Source organism: Theobroma cacao, chromosome 9, assembly GCF_000208745.1.
Source record: "Theobroma cacao cultivar B97-61/B2 chromosome 9, Criollo_cocoa_genome_V2, whole genome shotgun sequence".
NCBI lineage: Eukaryota > Viridiplantae > Streptophyta > Magnoliopsida > Malvales > Malvaceae > Theobroma > Theobroma cacao.
Window position 1 is genome coordinate 1,797,099 of NC_030858.1, and position 21,622 is coordinate 1,818,720.

At 38.6% G+C, this 21,622-nt stretch overlaps 5 protein-coding genes across 6 annotated transcripts; 3 read left to right on the forward strand and 2 right to left on the reverse strand.

The window, feature by feature from the left end:
* On the forward strand, positions 233-1,029 carry LOC18587895 (60S ribosomal protein L39-3). Its single transcript, XM_007011942.2, has 3 exons — positions 233-345; positions 547-650; positions 764-1,029. The coding sequence occupies exons 1-3, from the start codon at positions 343-345 to the stop codon at positions 810-812; spliced, it is 156 nt and encodes a 51-aa protein (XP_007012004.1). The 5' UTR covers positions 233-342; the 3' UTR covers positions 813-1,029.
* LOC18587897 (ATPase 8, plasma membrane-type) lies at positions 3,580-8,079 on the forward strand. The gene is made up of 13 exons (XM_007011944.2): positions 3,580-3,858; positions 3,960-4,316; positions 4,409-4,723; positions 4,818-5,144; positions 5,232-5,351; positions 5,444-5,566; positions 5,680-5,784; positions 5,883-6,192; positions 6,294-6,808; positions 6,898-7,071; positions 7,179-7,361; positions 7,452-7,624; positions 7,746-8,079. The coding sequence occupies exons 1-13, from the start codon at positions 3,802-3,804 to the stop codon at positions 7,840-7,842; spliced, it is 2,856 nt and encodes a 951-aa protein (XP_007012006.2). The 5' UTR covers positions 3,580-3,801; the 3' UTR covers positions 7,843-8,079.
* LOC18587898 (WD repeat-containing protein 76) lies at positions 8,802-11,613 on the forward strand. The gene is made up of 5 exons (XM_007011945.2): positions 8,802-9,019; positions 9,108-9,879; positions 9,998-10,401; positions 10,912-11,010; positions 11,143-11,613. Exons 1-5 carry the CDS (start codon positions 8,889-8,891, stop codon positions 11,354-11,356), a joined length of 1,620 nt encoding a protein of 539 aa, XP_007012007.2. The 5' UTR covers positions 8,802-8,888; the 3' UTR covers positions 11,357-11,613.
* LOC18587899 (putative thiamine biosynthesis oxidoreductase ThiO) lies at positions 11,719-14,871 on the reverse strand. 2 transcript variants are annotated; one of them, XM_018128380.1, is made up of 9 exons: positions 14,600-14,871; positions 14,461-14,518; positions 14,258-14,366; positions 13,987-14,068; positions 13,733-13,784; positions 13,488-13,634; positions 13,291-13,402; positions 12,898-13,024; positions 11,719-12,515 (listed from the first exon to the last, which is right to left on the reverse strand). In XM_018128380.1, exons 1-9 carry the CDS (start codon positions 14,689-14,691, stop codon positions 12,062-12,064), a joined length of 1,233 nt encoding a protein of 410 aa, XP_017983869.1. In that variant the 5' UTR covers positions 14,692-14,871; the 3' UTR covers positions 11,719-12,061. The 2 variants fall into 2 exon arrangements, with proteins under 2 accessions (XP_017983869.1, XP_007012008.2); XM_007011946.2 differs by having other exon boundaries at positions 13,987-14,131.
* On the reverse strand, positions 15,736-20,856 carry LOC18587900 (DNA replication licensing factor MCM5). The gene is made up of 18 exons (XM_007011947.2): positions 20,457-20,856; positions 20,224-20,367; positions 19,965-20,144; positions 19,781-19,879; positions 19,554-19,690; positions 19,360-19,465; positions 19,004-19,138; positions 18,844-18,921; positions 18,541-18,645; positions 18,298-18,389; positions 18,084-18,216; positions 17,898-17,993; positions 17,576-17,667; positions 17,378-17,468; positions 17,085-17,194; positions 16,775-16,904; positions 16,573-16,674; positions 15,736-16,282 (listed from the first exon to the last, which is right to left on the reverse strand). Exons 1-18 carry the CDS (start codon positions 20,745-20,747, stop codon positions 16,199-16,201), a joined length of 2,205 nt encoding a protein of 734 aa, XP_007012009.2. The 5' UTR covers positions 20,748-20,856; the 3' UTR covers positions 15,736-16,198.

Below are 21,622 nucleotides of genomic sequence, written 5' to 3' on the forward strand. Positions count from 1 at the left end.
AAAAGATGAAAGTATGATTTTTTTTAATTAATCAATTACAATAGAAATCATAATAAGTTAGGATTATGAGGAATTTGTTCTTATTGAAAGATTGTTTTAAGTACAAGTTTAAAAAATATTGGAGAAGGCCCAAAAAATATGGGCTTAAAATGTTTGATTTGGGCCCAAAATCACCGACAAAAGTCCATATCACGGCTGTCAAAGTCCACCAAAAGGCCCAACAAGGAAAACCCTAAAATCCCAGACGCAGCACAAATTTATGTTCGAGCGATTTCAATCTTCAGAGCCTAGCACTCCGCAGCTTCAAGACCCTAGCGCCGCATCCGCTCCCAACCGCTAAAGATGGTAATCTCCCTCCTTCCTTCCTCTTCTACCTCATCTTAGTCCTTGGATAAGTGTATGAGCTAGTCGTTTTAAGCTTTGTATTGCTGTAGTTCTTCTTCATTTTCCTTCTGCAAAAATGGTTGGTTATCTCTGTTTATATGTGAGCAAAGTTGTAAATGGTATACCTTTCTGATGTTTTGAATGGTTTATTTGACATGGCAGCCTTCGCACAAGACTTTCATGATCAAGAAGAAGCTGGCCAAGAAGATGAGGCAGAACAGGCCTATCCCTTACTGGATCCGCATGCGCACCGACAACACCATCAGGTCAAACATGTTTTCTTCATTATTTGCATTAGGTTCTGTTTTTATTTCATTTTTAAGGTGTTTTCGGAGCATGTGTTGATGGGTTCTTTTCAAATGTTTTTTTTGGGGTGCAGGTACAATGCGAAGCGTAGGCACTGGCGCCGCACCAAGCTAGGGTTCTAAGCTCGATGGGCTTATTTGGATTCAAGCTTTCTTTTTTGTTTTTCCAAGTTTATTTGCAGACTTTTTGATGTCGCATTTAATATTGGGAACTACTGAGAGGTTCTTTCAATAGATATTTTGATGAGATTGTTGGCAATACTTCAAGTTGTAGGTTCGACTTTGTTTTAGCTAATATTTGATTCTATATTCTGCTTTTAGTTCATTATTATCTTTATCTTCATTTGAGTGCCCAGTGTTGAATTTGGCTGTGCTGGTTGATTTAACTTAGCTTGATAGGATAAGCTGTTCTCACCTGGATGATCTGTATGTGCTCGAGAGACTTTGTTGAGTTTATTTGAAACTGATTTGTTGCCTTGTTAAGAATAAGTTAACACTGTAATGGCGTATGTTGCATTAATGAACTTGAAATTTTTAGGTAATAGTGATATTGCTTAAACCAGTACTCTTGAGTGACATGATTCATTAAGTTTTCTCAGAGCAGTGTTGCTCATCTGTTATTGAAAAAACTTGTGAGGTATGTTATATTGACTATTAGAGACAATATGAAGAGTGTAGGAGTTTGGTTCAGAGTAGGAAGAGGACTGTGATTTGAAGAGTGGATTACTGGTTTTTCCATTTAAGATTGTCATGAAGTTTGTTTGATAGGGGCAATTGCTTTGTATATTTATAGACTAGGAGAGCATTTAGGTAGTTTGAAATGGAATATACTTTTGAGTAGGGAAGTTCACAGTTAATAAGGTCATATAAGTAAGTTGTGCAAATGAATACCTTGGTTGAGTGACTTTAGGTAGATGGATTAATAGAGGAATATAGTGGTGCTATTTACATTGGATTGGAAGTGGAGAGTTTGTAAAATTTAGATATAATAAATCAATGGGAACTAGAGAGATAAGCGACATTGCAAGTAATGCCCATGGTTCCATGACGGGTGTGATGGTCAATTGGTCATGGTTGATTGATAGCTGTTAAGTTGAAGATGAGATATGGTCAGAGAATTTGTGCAAGTGTGTGTTAGTACTCGATGTTTTAGAGGAATAGAGGAGACTTATATGAGTGTTAGAATGAAAAAGTTTTGAAGTTGGGACTGTCGAAAATATTTTTTACTGTCAAAAATATTTGTCACAACATTAGCATTAATCTATTTAAGATCAAGTCCGCTGATCTCAAGATAAATGCATTGTAATTCTTTAGCATTAAGCCATGCAAATATATATTAAACCAAGATGGATAAAAAACAGTTCCATCAAGTTCGTTGTTAATAATCTGGATTTGGTAGAAGACTGGTGTGAGAAAACTAAGTCATGCTAGACAGCTCTATCCAGAAAACTTAAAACAGGCAAGACAAAATCGCATGGCAAAACGGGGCACCGATCAAACATCCTAGATGCAGTACCAACAATAAAAAACCAATCTGAAATTTTCAGATGGGGAGAAGAGCAGATATGAGGATCAAAGAAGCAACAACAAAAGTCCCATCAGGGGCTGTTTCAAATCTGAGGAAGGAAGGAGAGCAAAGCATATCTGGCTGAAGGAAGAGAGATTTGCTGCCAGAGGAAGCCCAAACAGCGCTGATGCAGGAACCGAGGGTGGAGGTGGAAGGAAGGAAGGAGGGTGTGACGGTCGAGAAGCAGGAATGACAGAGTCTTTTTTGGCTCTCTTTGAAAATTATCTTACACCCCTCAGGGACGTTCCGTAAAATATTTTTCTCTTGGACCTCATTTTCAGTCATCCAAACACCACTACCTCATGAAAATGTTTTTCGGAAAAGTTTTTCCTTCAAAACGAATGAACGCTGATATTGTGTTAGTTGTGGGTGTGATAGGTAATTCCTAGTATAATACACATGCATCAATGTACTTACGTTGCATTATAGTTTTGACATTTTGGCATAATATACATGCATCATATTTGTGCAGATTCTTCAGAATCGTATCTTCACATTAAATGCTACATCAATGTGTTTGTAATTTGCGTACAAGGAGCAGAAAAGATATGGAGCTTCCCCATTGAGTTTTGCTTCTGTGCTACATGTCAGCCCTTTTGCCTGTTGTCTTAGTTGTTGTGACGCCTTTCACGAGAGCATCTTTACATTTGCTAAGCAGCTTCCGTGGACTATGAAGGATTTGTGTCATATGAATATGGTCCTTTATGGCCTAATGGCCTGTTGGAAGCAAATGATTGTAAAGAAATAATCATGATTTTTCTTATTTCTCATTAGATTATTGTCAATTTTTCATAGTGCGATTAACAGAATTTAACATGTAGCCAAAAGAAAATGACTACTAATGCTGAGATATCCCAATTTCCTAAGATATATGATTATCAAGAGACAGGAACAAGGTACTTCCATGATCCAACCCTTTTCGTTCTGTTAATGGTTCCTTGTATTTCTGCAGAAATTCCTCTTTCTTGGTTACCATTTGATGCCAGCATTAGCTTTCACTTGTCAGCTTGTTTTTGGTGGCTGATATTTTGACGCCCAAAAATGAAATGTCAACCCTTCAGTAGAAAAAGAAGAATGTGGGGTGACACTTGTTTTCGACACAAACCATAGAAAGCTTCATTCAAAGCTCTTTACGGACAGTTAAGTTCTGTAATATAAAAGGCTGTCAGATGCTCTAATAAAACAGTTAACGGCAACTAAAAGACCGGGACTTCTGGCCAGCCACAGATCAAAGATAGGACCAGCCCGAATTCAATGTCGTTACTTTCTTCCTCTCGTTTTCTTTCAAATGTTGGTTATAAAACCATTACACTTCATGCCAAAGACTGCTGTCTCCTTCAAGAACAAGTAATCTCCTATTCTCATTTTCCTCTCGGCACCGGTCCAGTGTTATGGAGGACGGGAAAGCCTGACCAGGGGCAGCTACCACAATAACCTGAAGAAAGAAGGAACTCAAAGATCAGTTCCTGTGATCAAGAGCTTTCTTCTTTCTTCTCTTAAACAAGGTCCTGGTTTGTTATTCTGTTTTCCGGATTGTCCGTAGCCATGGCTTCCGATGGCGACACCTCTTTGGAGCAGATAAAAAACGAGACTGTTGACCTTGTAAGCATTTGAAACCATTGTTTTTTTCCTGTTAGCTTCCGTTTGTATGGTTTCTGTTGGTTTTTGTTTCTAAAAATGTTGATAAAATGGTGTTTATGTAGGAGCGCATCCCCGTGGAGGAGGTTTTTGAGCAGCTGAAATGTACGCGAGAGGGTTTGACAACAGCAGAAGGAGAGAAAAGGCTCGAAATCTTTGGCCCTAACAAGCTTGAAGAGAAGAAAGAGTGCAAATTTCTCAAGTTCTTGGGCTTCATGTGGAATCCTCTGTCGTGGGTTATGGAGGCTGCTGCTATCATGGCCATTGTTTTGGCCAACGGAGGAGGCAAGCCTCCAGACTGGCAAGACTTCGTTGGTATCGTTGCTTTGCTTTTTATCAACTCAACTATCAGTTTCATTGAGGAAAACAACGCTGGCAACGCGGCAGCTGCTTTGATGGCTGGTCTTGCCCCCAAAACTAAGGTAACTCTTGTTTGTTCCTTTTTATTCATGTCTCACTGCTTCTTGGGATTCTCTTTTCCTGGTTCTATCAACATCATGTTTCACTTTTGTAGGTGTTGAGAGATGGCAAATGGGGTGAGCAAGATGCAGCAATTCTGGTACCAGGAGATGTAATTAGTGTCAAATTGGGAGATATCATCCCTGCTGATGCTCGTCTCTTGGAGGGTGATGCACTCAAGATTGATCAGTCTGCCCTCACTGGTGAGTCCCTACCTGTTACCAAGAATCCAGGTGATGAGGTCTTCTCTGGATCCACCTGCAAACAAGGTGAGATTGAGGCTGTTGTCATTGCCACCGGTGTCCATACCTTCTTTGGCAAGGCTGCTCACCTTGTTGACAGCACCAACAATGTTGGTCACTTCCAAAAGGTACCATCGATGTGGTTGTTTCGTTATGATGGTTCAATTTGATAATGTTTACATTATGTAATAACCCATTGCATCATGTTCCTTAATGGCGCAGGTGTTGACTGCCATTGGTAACTTCTGTATCTGCTCGATTGCTGTGGGAATGCTCATTGAGATCATAGTGATGTACCCAATCCAGCACAGGAGGTACAGAGATGGTATTGACAACCTGTTGGTGCTTCTCATTGGAGGAATCCCGATCGCCATGCCTACAGTCTTGTCTGTGACAATGGCTATTGGGTCTCACCGCTTGTCAGAGCAAGGTGCCATCACCAAGAGGATGACTGCCATTGAAGAAATGGCAGGAATGGATGTCCTGTGCAGTGATAAGACCGGGACCCTCACCCTCAACAAGCTAACAGTAGACAGGAGTCTCATTGAGGTTGGTTATTAGCAGTTTTGCTAACTTTTTAACAAGGTTTCAAGTGCATGAACTTGGTATTTATTATGAGTATATTTATATCTCCAGGTGTTCGCAAGTGGTATTGACAAGGACACCCTTATGCTGCTTGCTGCAAGGGCTTCCAGGGTTGAAAACCAGGATGCCATTGACGCTTCAATTGTAGGGATGTTGGGCGACCCCAAAGAGGTATCTGATACGGCCCCCATTTCATTCAAACAGGCTGAAATAGCGGAGCTATTGCATTGAGTTACTAATATTTTGTTCTTTTGAATCTACAGGCAAGGGCTGGAATCACTGAGTTGCACTTCTTTCCCTTTAACCCTGTGGATAAGCGCACTGCTATCACCTACATCGACAGTGATGGCGAGTGGCATCGTTGCAGCAAGGGTGCTCCTGAGCAGGTAAGATACTACACCAATTGAACTGCAATGATATTTCATTTCTGATCTCTAAACTATCACTGGTTGTACAAGTGTGGCTCTTCAATCCAAAATCTAATGTTATTTGGTACCAGATCATTGACCTTTGTGGGCTAACTGGAGAGTTGAGGAAGAAGGCGCTTGGTGTCATTGACAACTTTGCTGACCGTGGCCTTCGCTCCTTGGCAGTTGCTAGACAGGTGGATGACCCTAAATCTAATATGCACATACATGATTCTATACGAGTGTCTATTAAGATTGACCACTTCTCTAACCAATTTTTTCTGCCTTTTCACAGACGATTCCAGAGAAAACAAAGGAGAGCGCTGGAGGACCTTGGGAGTTTGTGGGTCTTTTGCCTCTCTTTGATCCTCCAAGGCATGACAGTGCTGAGACTATTCGACGGGCCCTTGACCTTGGTGTTAATGTTAAGATGATCACTGGTGACCAGCTGGCCATTGGCAAAGAGACTGGTCGCAGACTTGGCATGGGCACTAACATGTATCCTTCTTCCTCCCTCCTTGGACAGAGTAAGGATGAGGCTATTGCCGCCATTCCTGTTGATGAGCTCATTGAGAAGGCTGATGGATTTGCCGGAGTCTTCCCTGGTAATTGGATAATCATCTCGAGTTCTCAAATTACAAAAAACAGCAATGAAATGTGTTAGGAAGGTACTTAATTTAATTACTGAAAATTTTGTTGTATGCAGAGCACAAGTACGAGATTGTTAAAAGGCTCCAAGATCGGAAGCACATCTGTGGCATGACAGGAGATGGTGTGAACGATGCCCCAGCACTTAAGAAGGCAGATATTGGTATTGCTGTGGCTGATGCAACTGATGCTGCCAGAAGCGCCTCAGACATAGTCTTAACCGAGCCAGGATTGAGTGTGATTGTGAGCGCAGTATTGACAAGCAGAGCCATCTTTCAGAGGATGAAGAACTACACAATTTATGCTGTTTCCATCACAATTCGTATTGTGATGGGATTCATGCTTGTTGCTCTAATCTGGAAGTTTGACTTCTCACCATTCATGGTCTTGATCATTGCCATCCTCAATGATGGAACCATCATGACTATCTCCAAGGACAGGGTCAAGCCATCTCCTATGCCCGACTCATGGAAGCTGAATGAAATCTTCGCCACAGGGATTGTTCTTGGGGCCTACATGGCTATCATCTCCGTGCTCTTTTTCTGGCTCGCTCATGACACTGACTTCTTCACTGTGAGTGAATCACACTGACAACAAATTAACCAAATTAATTATACTATATCAAAGATGACAAAAATTAATATCGTTTTCCATTTTTGCAGGAGAAGTTTGGCGTGAGGCCAATCCATGATAACATAGATGAGCTTACTTCGGCTCTCTACCTTCAAGTGAGTATTATCAGTCAAGCACTCATCTTTGTGACAAGGTCAAGGAGCTGGTCCTTTGTTGAGCGCCCTGGTCTCTTGCTTATCGGAGCCTTCATTGCAGCACAGCTGGTGACTACATTTATATTTTTTTAAAGTTTCACTTCTATGCATTGATTATAGTCATAGTATAGGCAAGTTTTATCCAAAATTATGACTCTTTTGCTTTGTCCCACCAGGTGGCTACTCTCATAGCCGTGTATGCAAGCTGGGGCTTCGCCAGGATCCAAGGCATTGGATGGGGATGGGCAGGAGTTATCTGGCTCTTCAGCTTGATTACCTACATCCCTCTTGATATCCTCAAGTTCATCATCCGCTACTCCTTGAGTGGCAAAGCCTGGGATAACCTGCTTCAGAACAAGGTCAAAAATATTCTTGTTAGACATATTTGTGCGTCCTCTGTATACATCTTGAGCTTAATTTCATTTTGTTCTTTCCGATTATCAATTTAGACCGCATTCACGACAAAGAAGGACTACGGAAAGGGAGAGAGGGAGGCACAATGGGCAGCGGCTCAACGTACCCTTCACGGCCTTTCACCCCCAGAAACCGTTTTGAACGACAAGAGCTACCACGAGTTGTCAGAAATAGCTGAGCAGGCTAAGAAGCGTGCTGAGGTTGCAAGGTAAAGTCCAAAGGGCCTGAGCCAGCCAGCCACCATTATAAGGAACATTGCTTTATATTATATGTTTCTAACTATACACGATTCACAAATCACAACTTAACTGAAAACATCATTTTGGCAGGCTGAGGGAGCTCCACACTCTCAAGGGTCACGTTGAGTCAGTGGTCAAGTTGAAGGGGCTGGACATTGATACCATCCAGCAGCACTACACAGTATAATTCAGGTGGTGGAACAAATTTAAGGATGGAGCACAGGGAAAGCTGAGAGACTAGGCGATTTTAATATTTCTCTCTTCCCTGCTTTGTTCTTGTCCTGATTTTTTTTTCTTTGGGAGAGGGACAAAAAATGGGGATTAGTTGTTATTGATTTTGACAACCCTATTACAATGGAATGAAAGAAAAGATTAAAGAAATTGTTACACCAAGTATAGTTATTATAATTTTTATCTTACTGTATATATCATGTTCTTTCTTCCCATACAAGCTCTTCTATTATAGTTGTCTATCAAACATAAATTCACCCTCAGCCATCAAAGTGTCATCAGTAATCTTTGTAAAATATGCCCTCGTGAAATATACTTTATGTTTTTCTAAATTTTGTCTCTTTGATTACTCTCTCTTTATATTAGTAGTTTAGTAAATAGTAATATGCAGAATGTTCTGCGATTGTAATTTTGATAAACGAAAATCATATGAAATTATTATAAATCATAATATTACTGAAGAAAAAGTATTGTAAGGAAGTTACTGAATAAATTACTGTAACACAATATAATTTCATAAAAGCCATAGCCTTTGCTTGATTGTGAGTACCAATAAGACGCTTAAAGGTTAGAGTCCTAGAATACCAAAATCTATACCTGGTGTTACTTGTCTACGCCAGTGCCAAAATAGTCAGCTGTCCAAGCACTATGCCCTGAAGTCCGATCTTAAGGATGTCTTCTAGTTCATGGGCTTATGGCCCATTTATCTTTCAAAACGTGGGCCAATTTCCCCACATTCCAGATGATTCGAAGTCCATTTCCCCCACTTTCCAAAGCCCGGAAGATTAAACGGCTGGATACTTGCCACGTAGGTAGTACAGTATTCTTTGGCCGCCAAGATTATTTCCCGCCCAAAACCAGCCAATAATCTTATATCTAAACACCTATATAAATAAAAAACCACGAAATAGAATTAGCCAATAATAATTACCAAACAAAGGAAAAAACCCTCTCGTTTTCCTCTCTTCATTTCTCATTTCTGTTATCAAATCTTTGTCTCCTATGGCGTCTCAGAATCTAACGGAGTATGAACGTAAAAGACTCGAAAACATAAAGAGAAACGATGAAATGATGGCCGCCCTCAAAATCCACTCCAAAGCCGCCACTCTCTCTGCCACTGCCAAACGCCAAAGGTAAATCCATCTGCATTTTCATCTATCTCTGTTACTATGATTTGATGCAACATTTTATTTTTATTTTTTTAAAAAAATATGTTTGCAGGGCTAAAACTTATAAAGTGAGTCCAGTGAAGAAACCCAAGGCTGGGATCCCTATTGTAATCCGACGATCGTTGAGAACAAGAGGTATGCCGCCAGATTCAAAGGGTTTGGCTGATGATTTTTGTGACAATTTTGATAAAAACCCAAAATCTGTTAGCCCTTCAAAGCCGCATTCGCCGCGTGTTTTGGGTCCTATAAGTATGAGTGATGCTTTTAGTGGAGACGAAATGGCGTCTAATAAAATGCTGATTGAGACAATTTTGAGTATTTCAAAGAAAACCCAAGTTGGTATTTCAGTTGTGGAGGAGTTTGATGATGTTAAGGATGTTAAGGAGGAGATTTTGAGTGATATTGATGAAAAAGGAAAATCGGGTTCTTGCAAAATTGAGGTTTCGGAATGCCCAGTGAAGGTGGAGGAAGTTAAAGAAGAGTTTGAAGGTGGAAAAAGCGAGTCGGTTTCTTGTGGTTTGGTTAAGGGTATGGTTAAAAATGAGTATTTTGATGGTTCAGTTAATATTGAAAAGAGTGATCCTTGGCTGGAATCATTGGATTTGAAACCAGAGAATGTAGCACGGCTTTTGCCTGGAAGGATTATAGTGGTTAAGTTTTTCCCTTGCAGCAGTATGAGGATGATTGCAGCGGGGAACAAATTTGGGAATGTTGCATTTTGGAATGTGGATTGCGAGGATGAAAAAGAAGATGGGATATATCTGTATCGCCCGCATACAGGTCCTATTTCTGGGATTTTGATTCCGCAGTATTCAATGTCAAAGGTACTTTTGGTTTCAGAGGGTTTACTTTCATGAATTTTGAAGATGCAGAATTATTACTTCAGGGTTAACAATTTGTTAAATATAATGTTTTCTCTATATTTATTGCATTTGAGTGCAGATCTTTACCAGCTGTTATGATGGTTTTCTTCGAATGATGGATGCTGAGAAGGAAGTATTTGATCTTGTGCATTACGGCGATGATATATTTTCCATCTCTCAACAGCCTGATAATTTTACAAGCTTGTATTTTGGTGAGGGCCGGGGAGGGCTGAACATCTGGGATATTCGGACAGGGAAGTCCAGCAAAAATTGGATGTTGCATGAAGACAGGATCAACACCATAGACTTCAACTCACAGAACCCCAACATTATGGCAACCAGTTCCACCGATGGAACTGCTTGCATATGGGATTTAAGGAGTATGAGTGCACATAAACCCAAAACCTTGAAGACTGTGAGCCATAGTAGGGCTGTTCATTCTGCTTATTTCTCACCCTCTGGAAGCTCTCTCGCAACAACTAGGTATTGAGTTTTGTCGGAACCTAAACCCTCTTTTGGTGATTTTCAGGATAAATATATTGATGCTTAAATTTCGTTCTACTTTTGAGTATTCAGTTTTAGCACTTTGCCAATAGTGAGTCTTTAGTTGTTAACTGATAACTTTTCGTTTAAAATCTACTCCTAGAATTTATCTTCAACACTGATTAAGCACCCTGCTTTGCAGGAGAAACTTATTATATGTCAAATAAAGATAACTTGAATGGATGTCCCTCTGTGTTGAGACATAGCTTCTATTCCTTTGGGCATGTCTTTTGTCGTAGGTTGTTCTGAAACGTTATCTTATTTATGAATTGATGTCATGCTTTTGGCTTATACATGTAAATGGAATTCATTGCTTAAAATTGGTGATTTTATCTGGATAACTGCAGAATTTGTTATGGTTGCATAGTGTTTTCTACAATTACCTTAAGGCAACTAGTACTTAATGCGATCCTGGTCTTTGTTGGACTAATATTTTTTCTTTTCATTTAGTTTGGACAACAAGGTTGGTATAATAAGTGGACTCAATTTTGAGGACATTTCTATGATATACCATGATAATCATACAGGAAGATGGCTTTCTTCTTTCAGGTAGGCTTTTGCTAGTGTGTCATGTGCTAATATATATTTTCTTCTGAAGTAATCTGCTTGATGTTCTCTGGTGAATCTGACAATTCTGATGGTCGACAATAACGTTGTCATCATATATTTTTTTGTAAGCAGAGCAATATGGGGGTGGGATGATTCATACATCTTCATTGGCAACATGAAAAGAGGTGTTGATGTCATCTTTCCAGCTCAAAGAAGAGTAGTTATGACTTTACAGAGTCCGCACATGTCTGCAATTCCCTGCAGATTTCATTCGCACCCTTCTGAAGTTGGGATGCTAGCAGGAGCCACGAGTGGGGGTCAAGTTTATATATGGACGCCAAGATAGAAATACTGATTTCTGAGGAATGAGTGCTTACACTTGTTAGCTAGTGTTAACATGTGTGATTTTGAATCTTATAGGTAATGACAATTCTATACAGCAGGAAATCAATGTACTCTACTTCAGGATATGGTCTGTATTATGTGGAATTATTCTGACTGTTCAGACGTTTGTCCTCGTGTTGCCATGGGGAAATGGGGGTGATAATTGTTCCTTGCCTAAATATTAGGAAATAGCAGACTGATTGAACAATTTGGATTCAATATCACATAGACAAGTGCTCAAACGTGCCATAAATCACCATGATCAGAGTCAGAATATCGTCATGATGCTATATTTGGAAGCAATAGTTGTAATGGTCGTAGACATGCATGAAAGCTTTCATCCTCCCATTCTTCTGTTCAATGGGGAGTTTGGGAGGAATCCATAATTATCAAACAAGAAGTTTCATAACACTGTCATAGTGCAATAAAATAGCTAAAACCTTGAAAGGTGCTATATAAGGAAAGATGCAGATAGACAAGTCAAATTATGCAAAATTGACCTTACATCATCAGTACTAAGTTGGTAATACATCTGCTGCTCCCTTTTGACATTTGAGTTTGATCAAATTATGTCAGATCTTCAAACGCCATGGTGGTTCAATTTCAATGATCAACTAACGTTTGAAATGGCAGTCCATGCAAAAATTTTATCAAAAATCATGTTCAATTATCTTTTATTCTTCCATGAGGTTAGTTCAGAAGGGATTATTTGTTCATTACAAGAGATCACAGCCTCTGCCGTCAACTTACCTAGCCAACCATGATAAAACAAACCCCTTGAACCAAGTCCTCCGAGTAACCAATATTTACATTTAAGATTTTCACTTAAAAGATTGTTGACACAACCTAAAAGGGGAAGTGATCCATGAGGAGTGAGAGGCGGCATTGCCCTCAAACCTGCTCTTGCTCCAGCTAAAGTCCAGCCCGTTATCCCTGGATAAACAGCAGATGCCTTTGGTAGAAGCTCTTGAAGAGCATTCGAAGCTTCATCAGATGAGACATTTGGTGAGGAATTTCTTGACTTCCATTCCCATGTGGAACCTACATACAAACTATGGTTCCCCTGGATAGCAAGCCATGCATCTGACAGTATTGAGGGCCCATGGTCTGGATAATCTTCCCTGAGGAGCATTATGCTAGATTTATGTGAATAAACCCAAACAGAGAGAGAAAAGCATAGGCCATCTGGAGACCAGATGACTTGACAACATTTAGTTGTATTCAATTTTCTCCTATGGGATAGGATTAGACCGGTTTGGGGAGGTTTGCGAAAGCAAAAGGAAACTCGCGTTATCATTTGTTATGCCATGTTTGAATCCTTTACGCATTATATCACTCTTACCAGCATTTTGATGCACTGAATTAAATTAATTTATTATCAAACTTTCTGAACTCTGAGAAATTGCCTTATGTGAAGACTTGATTCCACATTTCAGATCTGGAATTATTGCCTGAATTACCAGTCTTCTGATTTTGTAGTTCAAGAGAGAAGAGAAGTTTTACCCCATATTATCAGGCAGTTGCAGGTGCAAAATAACACCTCTACATGACCTCAAGGGAAGCCTCCCGGCAAGCTCTGGAAGCAAGTCTGCTTTGGCACCTAGGCATATTATCACAGCATCATATTCCCCTAATAGACAAACACAAGCATAAATTAATTAATTAAGAGAAAAATAACCATTCCACAAATACTCTCTTGTCAAGCCTAAAAAGCTTCCACAGCTTTTTATCCCGAATCCCCCCCTTCCCCATTGTTTTGGCTGAATTCAGAATTTTTTAAATATAAAAGAAAGTGCACTCAGAGGATGAACTTGTTTATGAAATGTTTTGACCACCATTTCTCACAAGCACATTCTACTGGGGAAAAAAGTAGATAACAATGTTATAGGTGGTTACCTTCTAATTCACGGAGTTCACAAACAGATTTCTTCAGCAAACATAGCTTTTTCCTTCCAAAGCCAGAAGCAGATAATTCTTTCGCTAAATTTTGACATGCTAAGAAGAGTGCCTGGTAGAATAACCGAAAAAAGGAGATTACAAAAATGGAGTAGATAGATGTCAATTGAAACAACATCTGGCCAAGTTCCTCTGACCTTGAGATAACGCAGAGAATTAACATTTACAGCTTCAGGCATATAAAAAGCCAAGTTGGAAGGGACATGTATATGGGGTACAAGCTTTTGGGCAGCATCCTTATCAATGATCTCTATCTTGCAACTGGCAAGGCAGCTCTGAGCATTCTGATTACATGAAGCAAAAAAGGGGCAACATTAAGCTCGAAAATTGATGTCATATATTAAGCAATTAGGGCTGCAATTAAAAGGATTGAAGAAATTACATCATTTAACACATTCAAAGTCTTCATGTTTGTGGCTGGTCTTAAAATGCCCCTGTGAGCACAGATTCCATCAGAAGCATACGCAAATATATATAATTAAATTGAGACTGCACCAGCAATTATGCGCTTAGGCAATTGATGAAGATGAAATGCCTTTGAAAAGGTAAAGATATTAAAAAAGGAGGGTGAAAATGAGACATTTGCATGTGCAATGAGGGATAGGAAGCATATTTAAACAGAGAACAAAAACAAACCTTCTCCGGACTATAAAACCACCAAAATCATGACCAAATTGTCCAGTTTCAGAATCTAACTCCTCGGAACTAACGGCTTGTTCTGCAATGCTTAAGAGCTTTAGACATTCTTTCCAACACTCGGCACCTTTCCATAGAAGCTTAACTGCCAGCATATTCACTGCTAAGCTTAACGGGGACAGAACAAAAAAAGGCCAATTTGAAGGAAAAAAAACTGATTTTTTTTATAGCATAAAGGATTCGCATACAATGAAAGGAGTTGAAGGAAAACCTTTAGGAGAATAGGGGTGAAGGAGTCCTCCAGAGACTCCTGAAGCACCTCCTCCAACGCCCACTTCATCATACAAGTCAATGTGCAGACGCAAATCCATAGGACTTTGCTGCAAAGGCAATTCCATAACAATCAGAAAACTTGAAGAAAACCCATTAATTATGGTGACAATGATTTTCAATTTCGAAGAAAAAAGAGTCTACCTTGAGCAAATGCCAAGCAACAGAGAGGCCAGCAAAACCAGCACCAAGAACTGCACATCTGCATCCATAAACAACATTGAAGTTGAAACTTAACTGCAACTATGGATTGAAAGAAAAACGTGGAAGAGGTTAAAGGAACCTGAGAGGACGTTGGAAGAGAGAAGAGAGAAGCACTGGGGAAGTGAGTTTTCCAGAGTGGGTTAAGGGAGATATTGAATCAAAGAGAAGCATTTGTCGCTGTGGGGTTACCAGGAAGAACCCAAGGTGTAAACTTCAAAAGGATAATGATTGTAATATGAGGCTTTTCAGAGGAGAATAGGCCTCTCCTTTTACGGTCTTTGAATTTGATAATGGAGGTTCGAGTTCAACGTTCTAGAATGGAGATGCGAAATGGAAGAACTACATACGGTAGGAGTGGCTTGAGGCTCATGTTCATATTGGTTAACTAAATAAATAAATAAATACTTAGAAACGTTATAGTACGTAATTATTAATGTTATTAAGTTTAAAGCATAGCATAATTTAGATTCTAAACTTGAAGGTTAATTTGACTTCGAATTGGAAAAACTATTTCCACAATCTCTTTTCCTCCTATTTCTCATTGGAATCAACGTCTACATTTTGAGGCCTAGAAATTGATTGTAAATTTGTAATTGCACAATTTCTTAACAGGTTTTCTTGTGATTAACTCAAGATTTTTGGTTTAAATAGAAATAAAAAACAAAATTCAATATATGACCAATTCTTCAATTATTTGTCTATTCTTTTCTCGCACTCAAACAAATTCTTGTTTTTTAATTTATATCCAAAGAAACTCTTAACAAAAAATTAATCATCCAATCATTTAAAACCAATTTATATGTATAACATGAACAATTAACATGATTATTACATTGAATCTGTTATATATCACATAAGCACATCCATTTATATATTTTATTAATTTTTTATTAAAATTATAAACTTATTTAAATACAAATTAAAATTTAAAAACTCTGAATAGAATGTAAATCCTTGGGATTTCAATATTATTGACGAAATTAACAACAAGGTAAGTGACTTCAATTTCTGTTCAAAATTCGCATACGAAGTGGAGTGGTTTGACAAACAAGCAAAGGCCTTTAATCACTTAAAAGGTGACACCAATAGAGAGTTGGATTGGAATTGTAAAGGTTTTAATGTCACTAGAAGGCTAATTGTCGAGTGACTTGGGTTGGGCTTCCACATTTAAGAGTCTCCTTATGTAGGCGTTGCACCTTGCACTCTTGCAACAAAGAAACAAAAATCAAACACTTGAAAATAGCCTAAGTAGTTTCTCCAGTCAAGTCTTCAGATAATTTACATGCTTAACATACAGTCAGATATGCCGAGAATACTTGATTCCATCCATAGAATACATTAAATGTAAAGCATGAAATAACACATTAAGACCCTCCATTAGAAAGGCTACCGTTGGGCAAGGATTGGAAGCCAAACCTCAGTTGCAGTATAACATAGCTTTTTTCCATCCATAGAATACATTAAATGTAAAGCATGAAATAACACATTAAGACCCTCCATTAGAAAGGCTACCGTTGGGCAAGGATTGGAAGCCAAACCTCAGTTGCAGTATAACATAGCTTTTTGTTAGTATGACCATTCCAGATTGAGAAACTGTTTACTTCATGTCACCAAGATTACAATTGGAGCTTGTGGTAGAAACACAGCCCTGGCTCAACTCATGCTCAGGAACAGCAGGTTATACTTTTCGAACAATAATATGCCTCTCTCGTTGATATTCGACTTCACCTCTCTGATGCATAATTAAGATGGCTCTTCTAACCTGCCGAAAATAACAATACTTATAAATACGAAACTCTGAAGAAACTCAGCTATATCAATTGATGGGATATTGAACAAATACACAATAAGGCCGATTTAACCAAAGATATTATCATATTCTTAAGTAAAATTTCCATCTGTGCGTACCGACAGACGAAAAAATATCCCACCCAAAATTTGGGGTACTCCTAAAGCATGCTATTGAAGTCAAGATTAAGCATGACTAATGGTCAGAACATCTGGCAGCTTAAAGAAAAGGTCAATGACTCAGCATTTAAGTAAACTACTTACCATTGATTCATTCATCCCCATTCTAATAAGATCATCGATCAGCCTTCTTTCTGATATGCGATTGCCAATCCCCAATCTTCTCTTTATCTGGTTCTCTGCTTGCTGTTCATGTTAAAATTTGTTAACAAATTGAGAAAGGGCACAACCCTATGAGAAAAAACCCTGCAATAATGTAGAAGGAATGGTACTAATGTCTACAAACCTTTATGTCATTGGCCATATCAGGAGTGATATTTATTTGTTGGTTAATTCCAGAACGTGCCGCATCCATTGTGGAAACTTTGAACAGTCTTAATGCTTCAGCTACATCACCTTCAGTGGCAACATGTGACCTGAAATACATTTCCAGTTAACCAACAAAAGAGGCAACATTTAATCTATTTATATCAACAAGGGCCGCTAGAGATTAATCTATTTATAATGTGAGAAATTCACAGAATGAGTTAACTTCAGTTGGGTTTCTAGTTTTAAACAATCGTAACTCAACTTGATTTGCTAGCACCAATACTTACAATTTCATCTTTGCAAGAGCCTCACTTAACCTGATGATGGCTTCCAGCTGCCTCACAGTAATGGGGATTGCAGCAGCCTCTCCAGTCTCATTTGATTGCTGCCTCATTGCCTACAAGAATAACCCATGTTGATGGCTAATGTTAATTAGCCCATGAAAATAATCTTAAGATATATTTAAATCTATTTTTAACAACTTCTGGTGGTAATGGGCAGCAAGGGTTCCTTTTGCTAGTTTAATTTGAGCTCAAACTCATGAAGAATATACTCATTTATGATTAAAGTTTGGGAGTACTCTTCTGATATCAACATAATCACTCTGAAGTTTAGCACATGCAGCTTCTGAAAGGCGAGGATGGCATTCTGCACGACAATATTGTATATACCTATAAAATTTGTGGCTCAGTTTAGCAGCACATACAAGGTAGCATAAATGTTGGATATGGTCAGCTTTAATTACCAAAAATAAAAAGTGACTTCACTTTAAAAATACCTTTTCAGCCAATTCTCTTCTTTAGAAGCTCTACTATCACTGGAAGCTGTCTCTGCAGATGCATGAACTTTTATGATATGACTTGCTATAATCTGTAAGAAAAGGAGAATGGGAGTTCAAAGCCCTTGGTAGAGGCATTAAGAAGTCATGTTAAAACTGTAAGCAAGTGCTTTTGTTTTGTTGTTATAGCATTAAAACAGAAGAATTACTGTTTAATGATCTAGAAATAGGCTGACCAATTCTTAGTTAGCTGAATAATGTCATTTAAAAAGTTGGTGGTAGTTGGGGAAAATCTAAGGTGAGCAAAATAACCATAGACTACCTTGTCTTGTTCATACATCCTGATATCTTTGACGATGAAGATTAAGTCAAATCTTGAAAGAATTGTAGTCTGCAAATCAATATTATCCTGTGCCGTCTGCAAGGTGATTATACTTCTTTCAGTTGCTTCACATGAATAGCAAGCATAAATTGGAGAAATTGATAAAAAGGAAGTATAGCTGCAGACCTTAAGATCATCATAACGCCCTGAAGGAGGGTTAGCAGCTGCAAGCACTGAAGTTCTGGAATTGAGAACAGTTGTTATTCCTGCTTTGGCAATAGATATTGTCTGTTGCTCCATAGCTTCATGAATAGCAACCCTATGCAATATAAAGTCAGTAAAACTCCATAAGCATTTTACATGGTAAGGCATACCAAGTTTTAACATTAATTTAACTTACCTATCCTCTGGTCTCATCTTATCAAACTCATCAATACATACTACACCTCCATCTGCCAAAACCATGGCTCCTCCTTCAAGATAAAACTCTCGCTGGAATTGCATAAATAATTGAATCAATGTGAGAAACATTTTCATAAGGGTAGAGGGAAATAAAAGTTCAGAAGGAAACTTTTCTCAAAAAGAAAAGCAACCAGTCAAACAAAATTATCTGCACAGAAGCCAAAGCATATCAAGAACTTACAGAGCTGCTATCTCGAATAACTGAAGCTGTAAGACCAGCAGCTGATGAACCTTTTCCAGAAGTATAAACAGCTATTGGAGCCGTCTTCTCAACAAACTTGAGAAACTTTACAAGGTAACCATAGAATTAGCATCAACTTGTGTGGCAAGCAATAGAAATTATAGTATGAAATAGCTTAATTTAAAGAATCCCAGAGACCCTAAAACTAATTGGGAGAACAACAGAGACAGGGCTAAAGGAGACACCAAAGCAAACAACAATTGATTTCAGCAACCTCAACCAATGAAGAAACATGTAACTAACCTGGGACTTGGCGGTAGATGGATCACCCAGAAGCAACACATTGATATCACCTCTCAACTTCACCCCATCTGGCAAATTCTACACATTCGTGAAAGCCAGTTATGATGACTGTAGATTGTAGGAATATCACAGGATAGAGGTTAAGGATATGGAAACTTACCTTCCTGGCTCCTCCAAAGAGAAGACAAGCAACAGCCTTCTTGACATCATCATGACCAAATATAGAGGGAGCAATCTTGGAGCATATGACTTCATACGTATCTTGATTTGAGGCAAATTTTTTGAATTCTTCTACCTGCACGTAATCAATAACATAATAACCATGATTAAGAAAAGGGAATACATTGTAATTTTATTTAAGTGCTTGTGCAGAGAACTCCCAGACATCCAACTTAAAATAATCAACTCAATTCAAAAATAAACTGGCTAAGGAACATGAGAATGGCACTATCATGCATCCAGTTGATACAAATACACAAACCATGATGCAATGGGAAAAGATGCAGTCATGTTTACCTCTTCTTGCGTGAAAGTGGCAGGCCCTCGGGAACTGGCTTGATTTGTCTCTTCCATTCCCACTACCCTGATATAAGGCTGTCTAATTGCAACTGCTCCTTTATGGCTGCATAAAATTAATATCATATCAAATTAGAAGACAAAGATGAGAATCAAGACACATTAAACAATCGACTCAAGGCATAATCACTTACTTAGTCGATGAATTGGCAGCTTGAAAGATACTATAAATCCCCATTATTGTCAGTCTCGTACCAGGTACAATCGTTTGAACCAAATGCCTATCCACTGAAAGCAACATATTTCTAGGAAGCTCCCCAGTAGGTACATCCTTCAGATTTAACATGAACTCATCACCAAAAAAAAAAAAAACTTCATCACTCGTTTCATTTATTATTTCTCCTAAAATCAAGGTCTTTACCTCTGGGTTCTCTTGCAGTTTCAAGGTTTGTTGATCAACATACTTGCTCCTATCAGGAACCACAAGCCAGGGATCAATAGGGCAAGGTTCTTCTCCAGGCTACATACATTTCATAACTTCTATCAGAGCTTTGATTTGAAAATACTAATATATAGAAAAACAACAACTGTAATAAAGAATAAACCTGGGGAACATGGTCACATGATCGTGGAACAATTGCCCCACCAAGGCCTGGACGGCAGGGAACTGTCCTTGGACTTTTACAGTTCTTGCAAATTAATTGCACGTAAGTTGCCTTTGCCTTAACCCTTGAAGCAGCAATGGTAATTCCCGATATCTTAACTAATTTTGATATATATTGAGCCTAAAAAATAAAATCGGTTAAAACTGCAAATAACCATTCCTTGCATACTAATGGATCAAACAAATTCCAAAACAATTACCCCAAGTGAACGCATAGAAACTGGATCCTCCTTTGATGTAAGCAAAATCTGAACCTCGCCCGTCTGTGGCTCCACCATTTCCCCTGAATCTCCTGCTACTTTCATCTTCAAACCCGCTAAAACCTCCGCAGCCGCCGTCTCAAACTGCACCAATTGTTAAAACCAAAAACATTAAGCTCATTGGATCTATTTTGATAATATTGATGGTAAAATTTGTACGAGTGTTTTTTTACCAGAGGTAGGTAATCTGAGGGAGAGGAGCGGAGGAGGGAAGGGAGATCGGAATCGAAGGAGAGAAGGTCTTCGAGATGGACCACTAGGAATTTAGGATTATTGACGAGGCTTTCTCTGTACGGGAACACGTTCTTCTCCTTCTCGAAGTTTCTGATGAACTCCTTGAATTTAAGGAGGACGGAGTGGCGGCTCGCGGTGGAAGATGCAGCGGCGGCTTCCGCTTCCGAGGAGGCCTCCGTGAACTGCGCCTGGTTGCTGTAATACACCGCTCCTTCGTCCCATCCTGACATTTTCTTTTTTCTGCGATTATTTTCGCCCTCTCTCTCTCTCAAATGAAGAAGCGAAATCGTTCTTTCTGAGGCGATTTTTTTCCTCTATGTTAATTATCTGGGGGGATCTTTTTGGCGGGAAGGTGATGGAGTTTTGGCGGGGAAATGGTCACGCACCTGCGTAAACACACGTGTTGAGCAAAGCGGATCGGATTAAGTGGGTCTAATGGGCTTCTTGTTACCATGCTACGAGGCCCAAGAAAACAGAGACATCCGGGCAATCCCATTTCCCAGCCTGTAAATAGCCTAAATGATTTTGCAAATGACACGTGTCGAGCAGAGATTACTTAGATTAAACTATTATAGTTTTTTCTTTAAGATTTTCAAAATTATTTTATCGATGATGAAATTTTTTTAAAATTCGCTTATTTAATTAACATGTATTCATCCAATTATAAATAAATAAATAAATTCTTTTTTTATTAATTAAAATAATTTAAAATGTAACATATATTCCGATCATTAACGAAAAATATCCGTAACTTCAAAAGTCACACTTTATAACATATTATTTCAAATAAAACATTTTTCCTAATTTATATCCAACTATAAATAAATAATTAAATTTTTACTAATTAAATATTATTTTCAATGTAAATTTCGATCATGATAATAAAAATAAAAACAAACCCGTATTTTCCCAATAAAATTAATAAGGTACCATTAACTAGAATTACAAGTTATTTATTCTTGGTCATGTTCGTAAATGGAACACTTTGGTTGTGGTTAAATTTACACCCTATCATTAACTAAATTATGATAATGTACATTTCAGCAGCCACCGGAATGGAGTAGTATTTTAATTTGATCATTTTAGTCCTTCAATCTAGATTTTA

Coding starts and splice junctions, on each gene's coding strand:
- LOC18587895 (XM_007011942.2), top strand. Junction 651..763: donor CGCACCGACAACACCATCAG/GTCAAACATGTT, acceptor TTTGGGGTGCAG/GTACAATGCGAAGCGTAGGC.
- LOC18587897 (XM_007011944.2), top strand. CDS start 3,802: ATGGCTTCCGATGGCGACACCTCTTTGGAGCAGATAAAAAACGAGACT. Junction 5,352..5,443: donor TGTTGGGCGACCCCAAAGAG/GTATCTGATACG, acceptor TTGAATCTACAG/GCAAGGGCTGGAATCACTGA. Junction 7,362..7,451: donor ATAACCTGCTTCAGAACAAG/GTCAAAAATATT, acceptor TTATCAATTTAG/ACCGCATTCACGACAAAGAA.
- LOC18587898 (XM_007011945.2), top strand. CDS start 8,889: ATGGCGTCTCAGAATCTAACGGAGTATGAACGTAAAAGACTCGAAAAC. Junction 9,020..9,107: donor GCCACTGCCAAACGCCAAAG/GTAAATCCATCT, acceptor ATATGTTTGCAG/GGCTAAAACTTATAAAGTGA. Junction 11,011..11,142: donor AGATGGCTTTCTTCTTTCAG/GTAGGCTTTTGC, acceptor TTTTGTAAGCAG/AGCAATATGGGGGTGGGATG.
- LOC18587899 (XM_007011946.2), bottom strand. CDS start 14,691: ATGCTTCTCTTTGATTCAATATCTCCCTTAACCCACTCTGGAAAACTC. Junction 14,519..14,599: donor CTCTTCCAACGTCCTCTCAG/GTTCCTTTAACC, acceptor TTATGGATGCAG/ATGTGCAGTTCTTGGTGCTG. Junction 13,635..13,732: donor CTTTGAATGTGTTAAATGAT/GTAATTTCTTCA, acceptor TCATGTAATCAG/AATGCTCAGAGCTGCCTTGC.
- LOC18587900 (XM_007011947.2), bottom strand. CDS start 20,747: ATGTCAGGATGGGACGAAGGAGCGGTGTATTACAGCAACCAGGCGCAG. Junction 20,145..20,223: donor TTTCTATGCGTTCACTTGGG/GTAATTGTTTTG, acceptor TTTATTTTTTAG/GCTCAATATATATCAAAATT. Junction 16,283..16,572: donor TGGGGATGAATGAATCAATG/GTAAGTAGTTTA, acceptor TATTTTCGGCAG/GTTAGAAGAGCCATCTTAAT.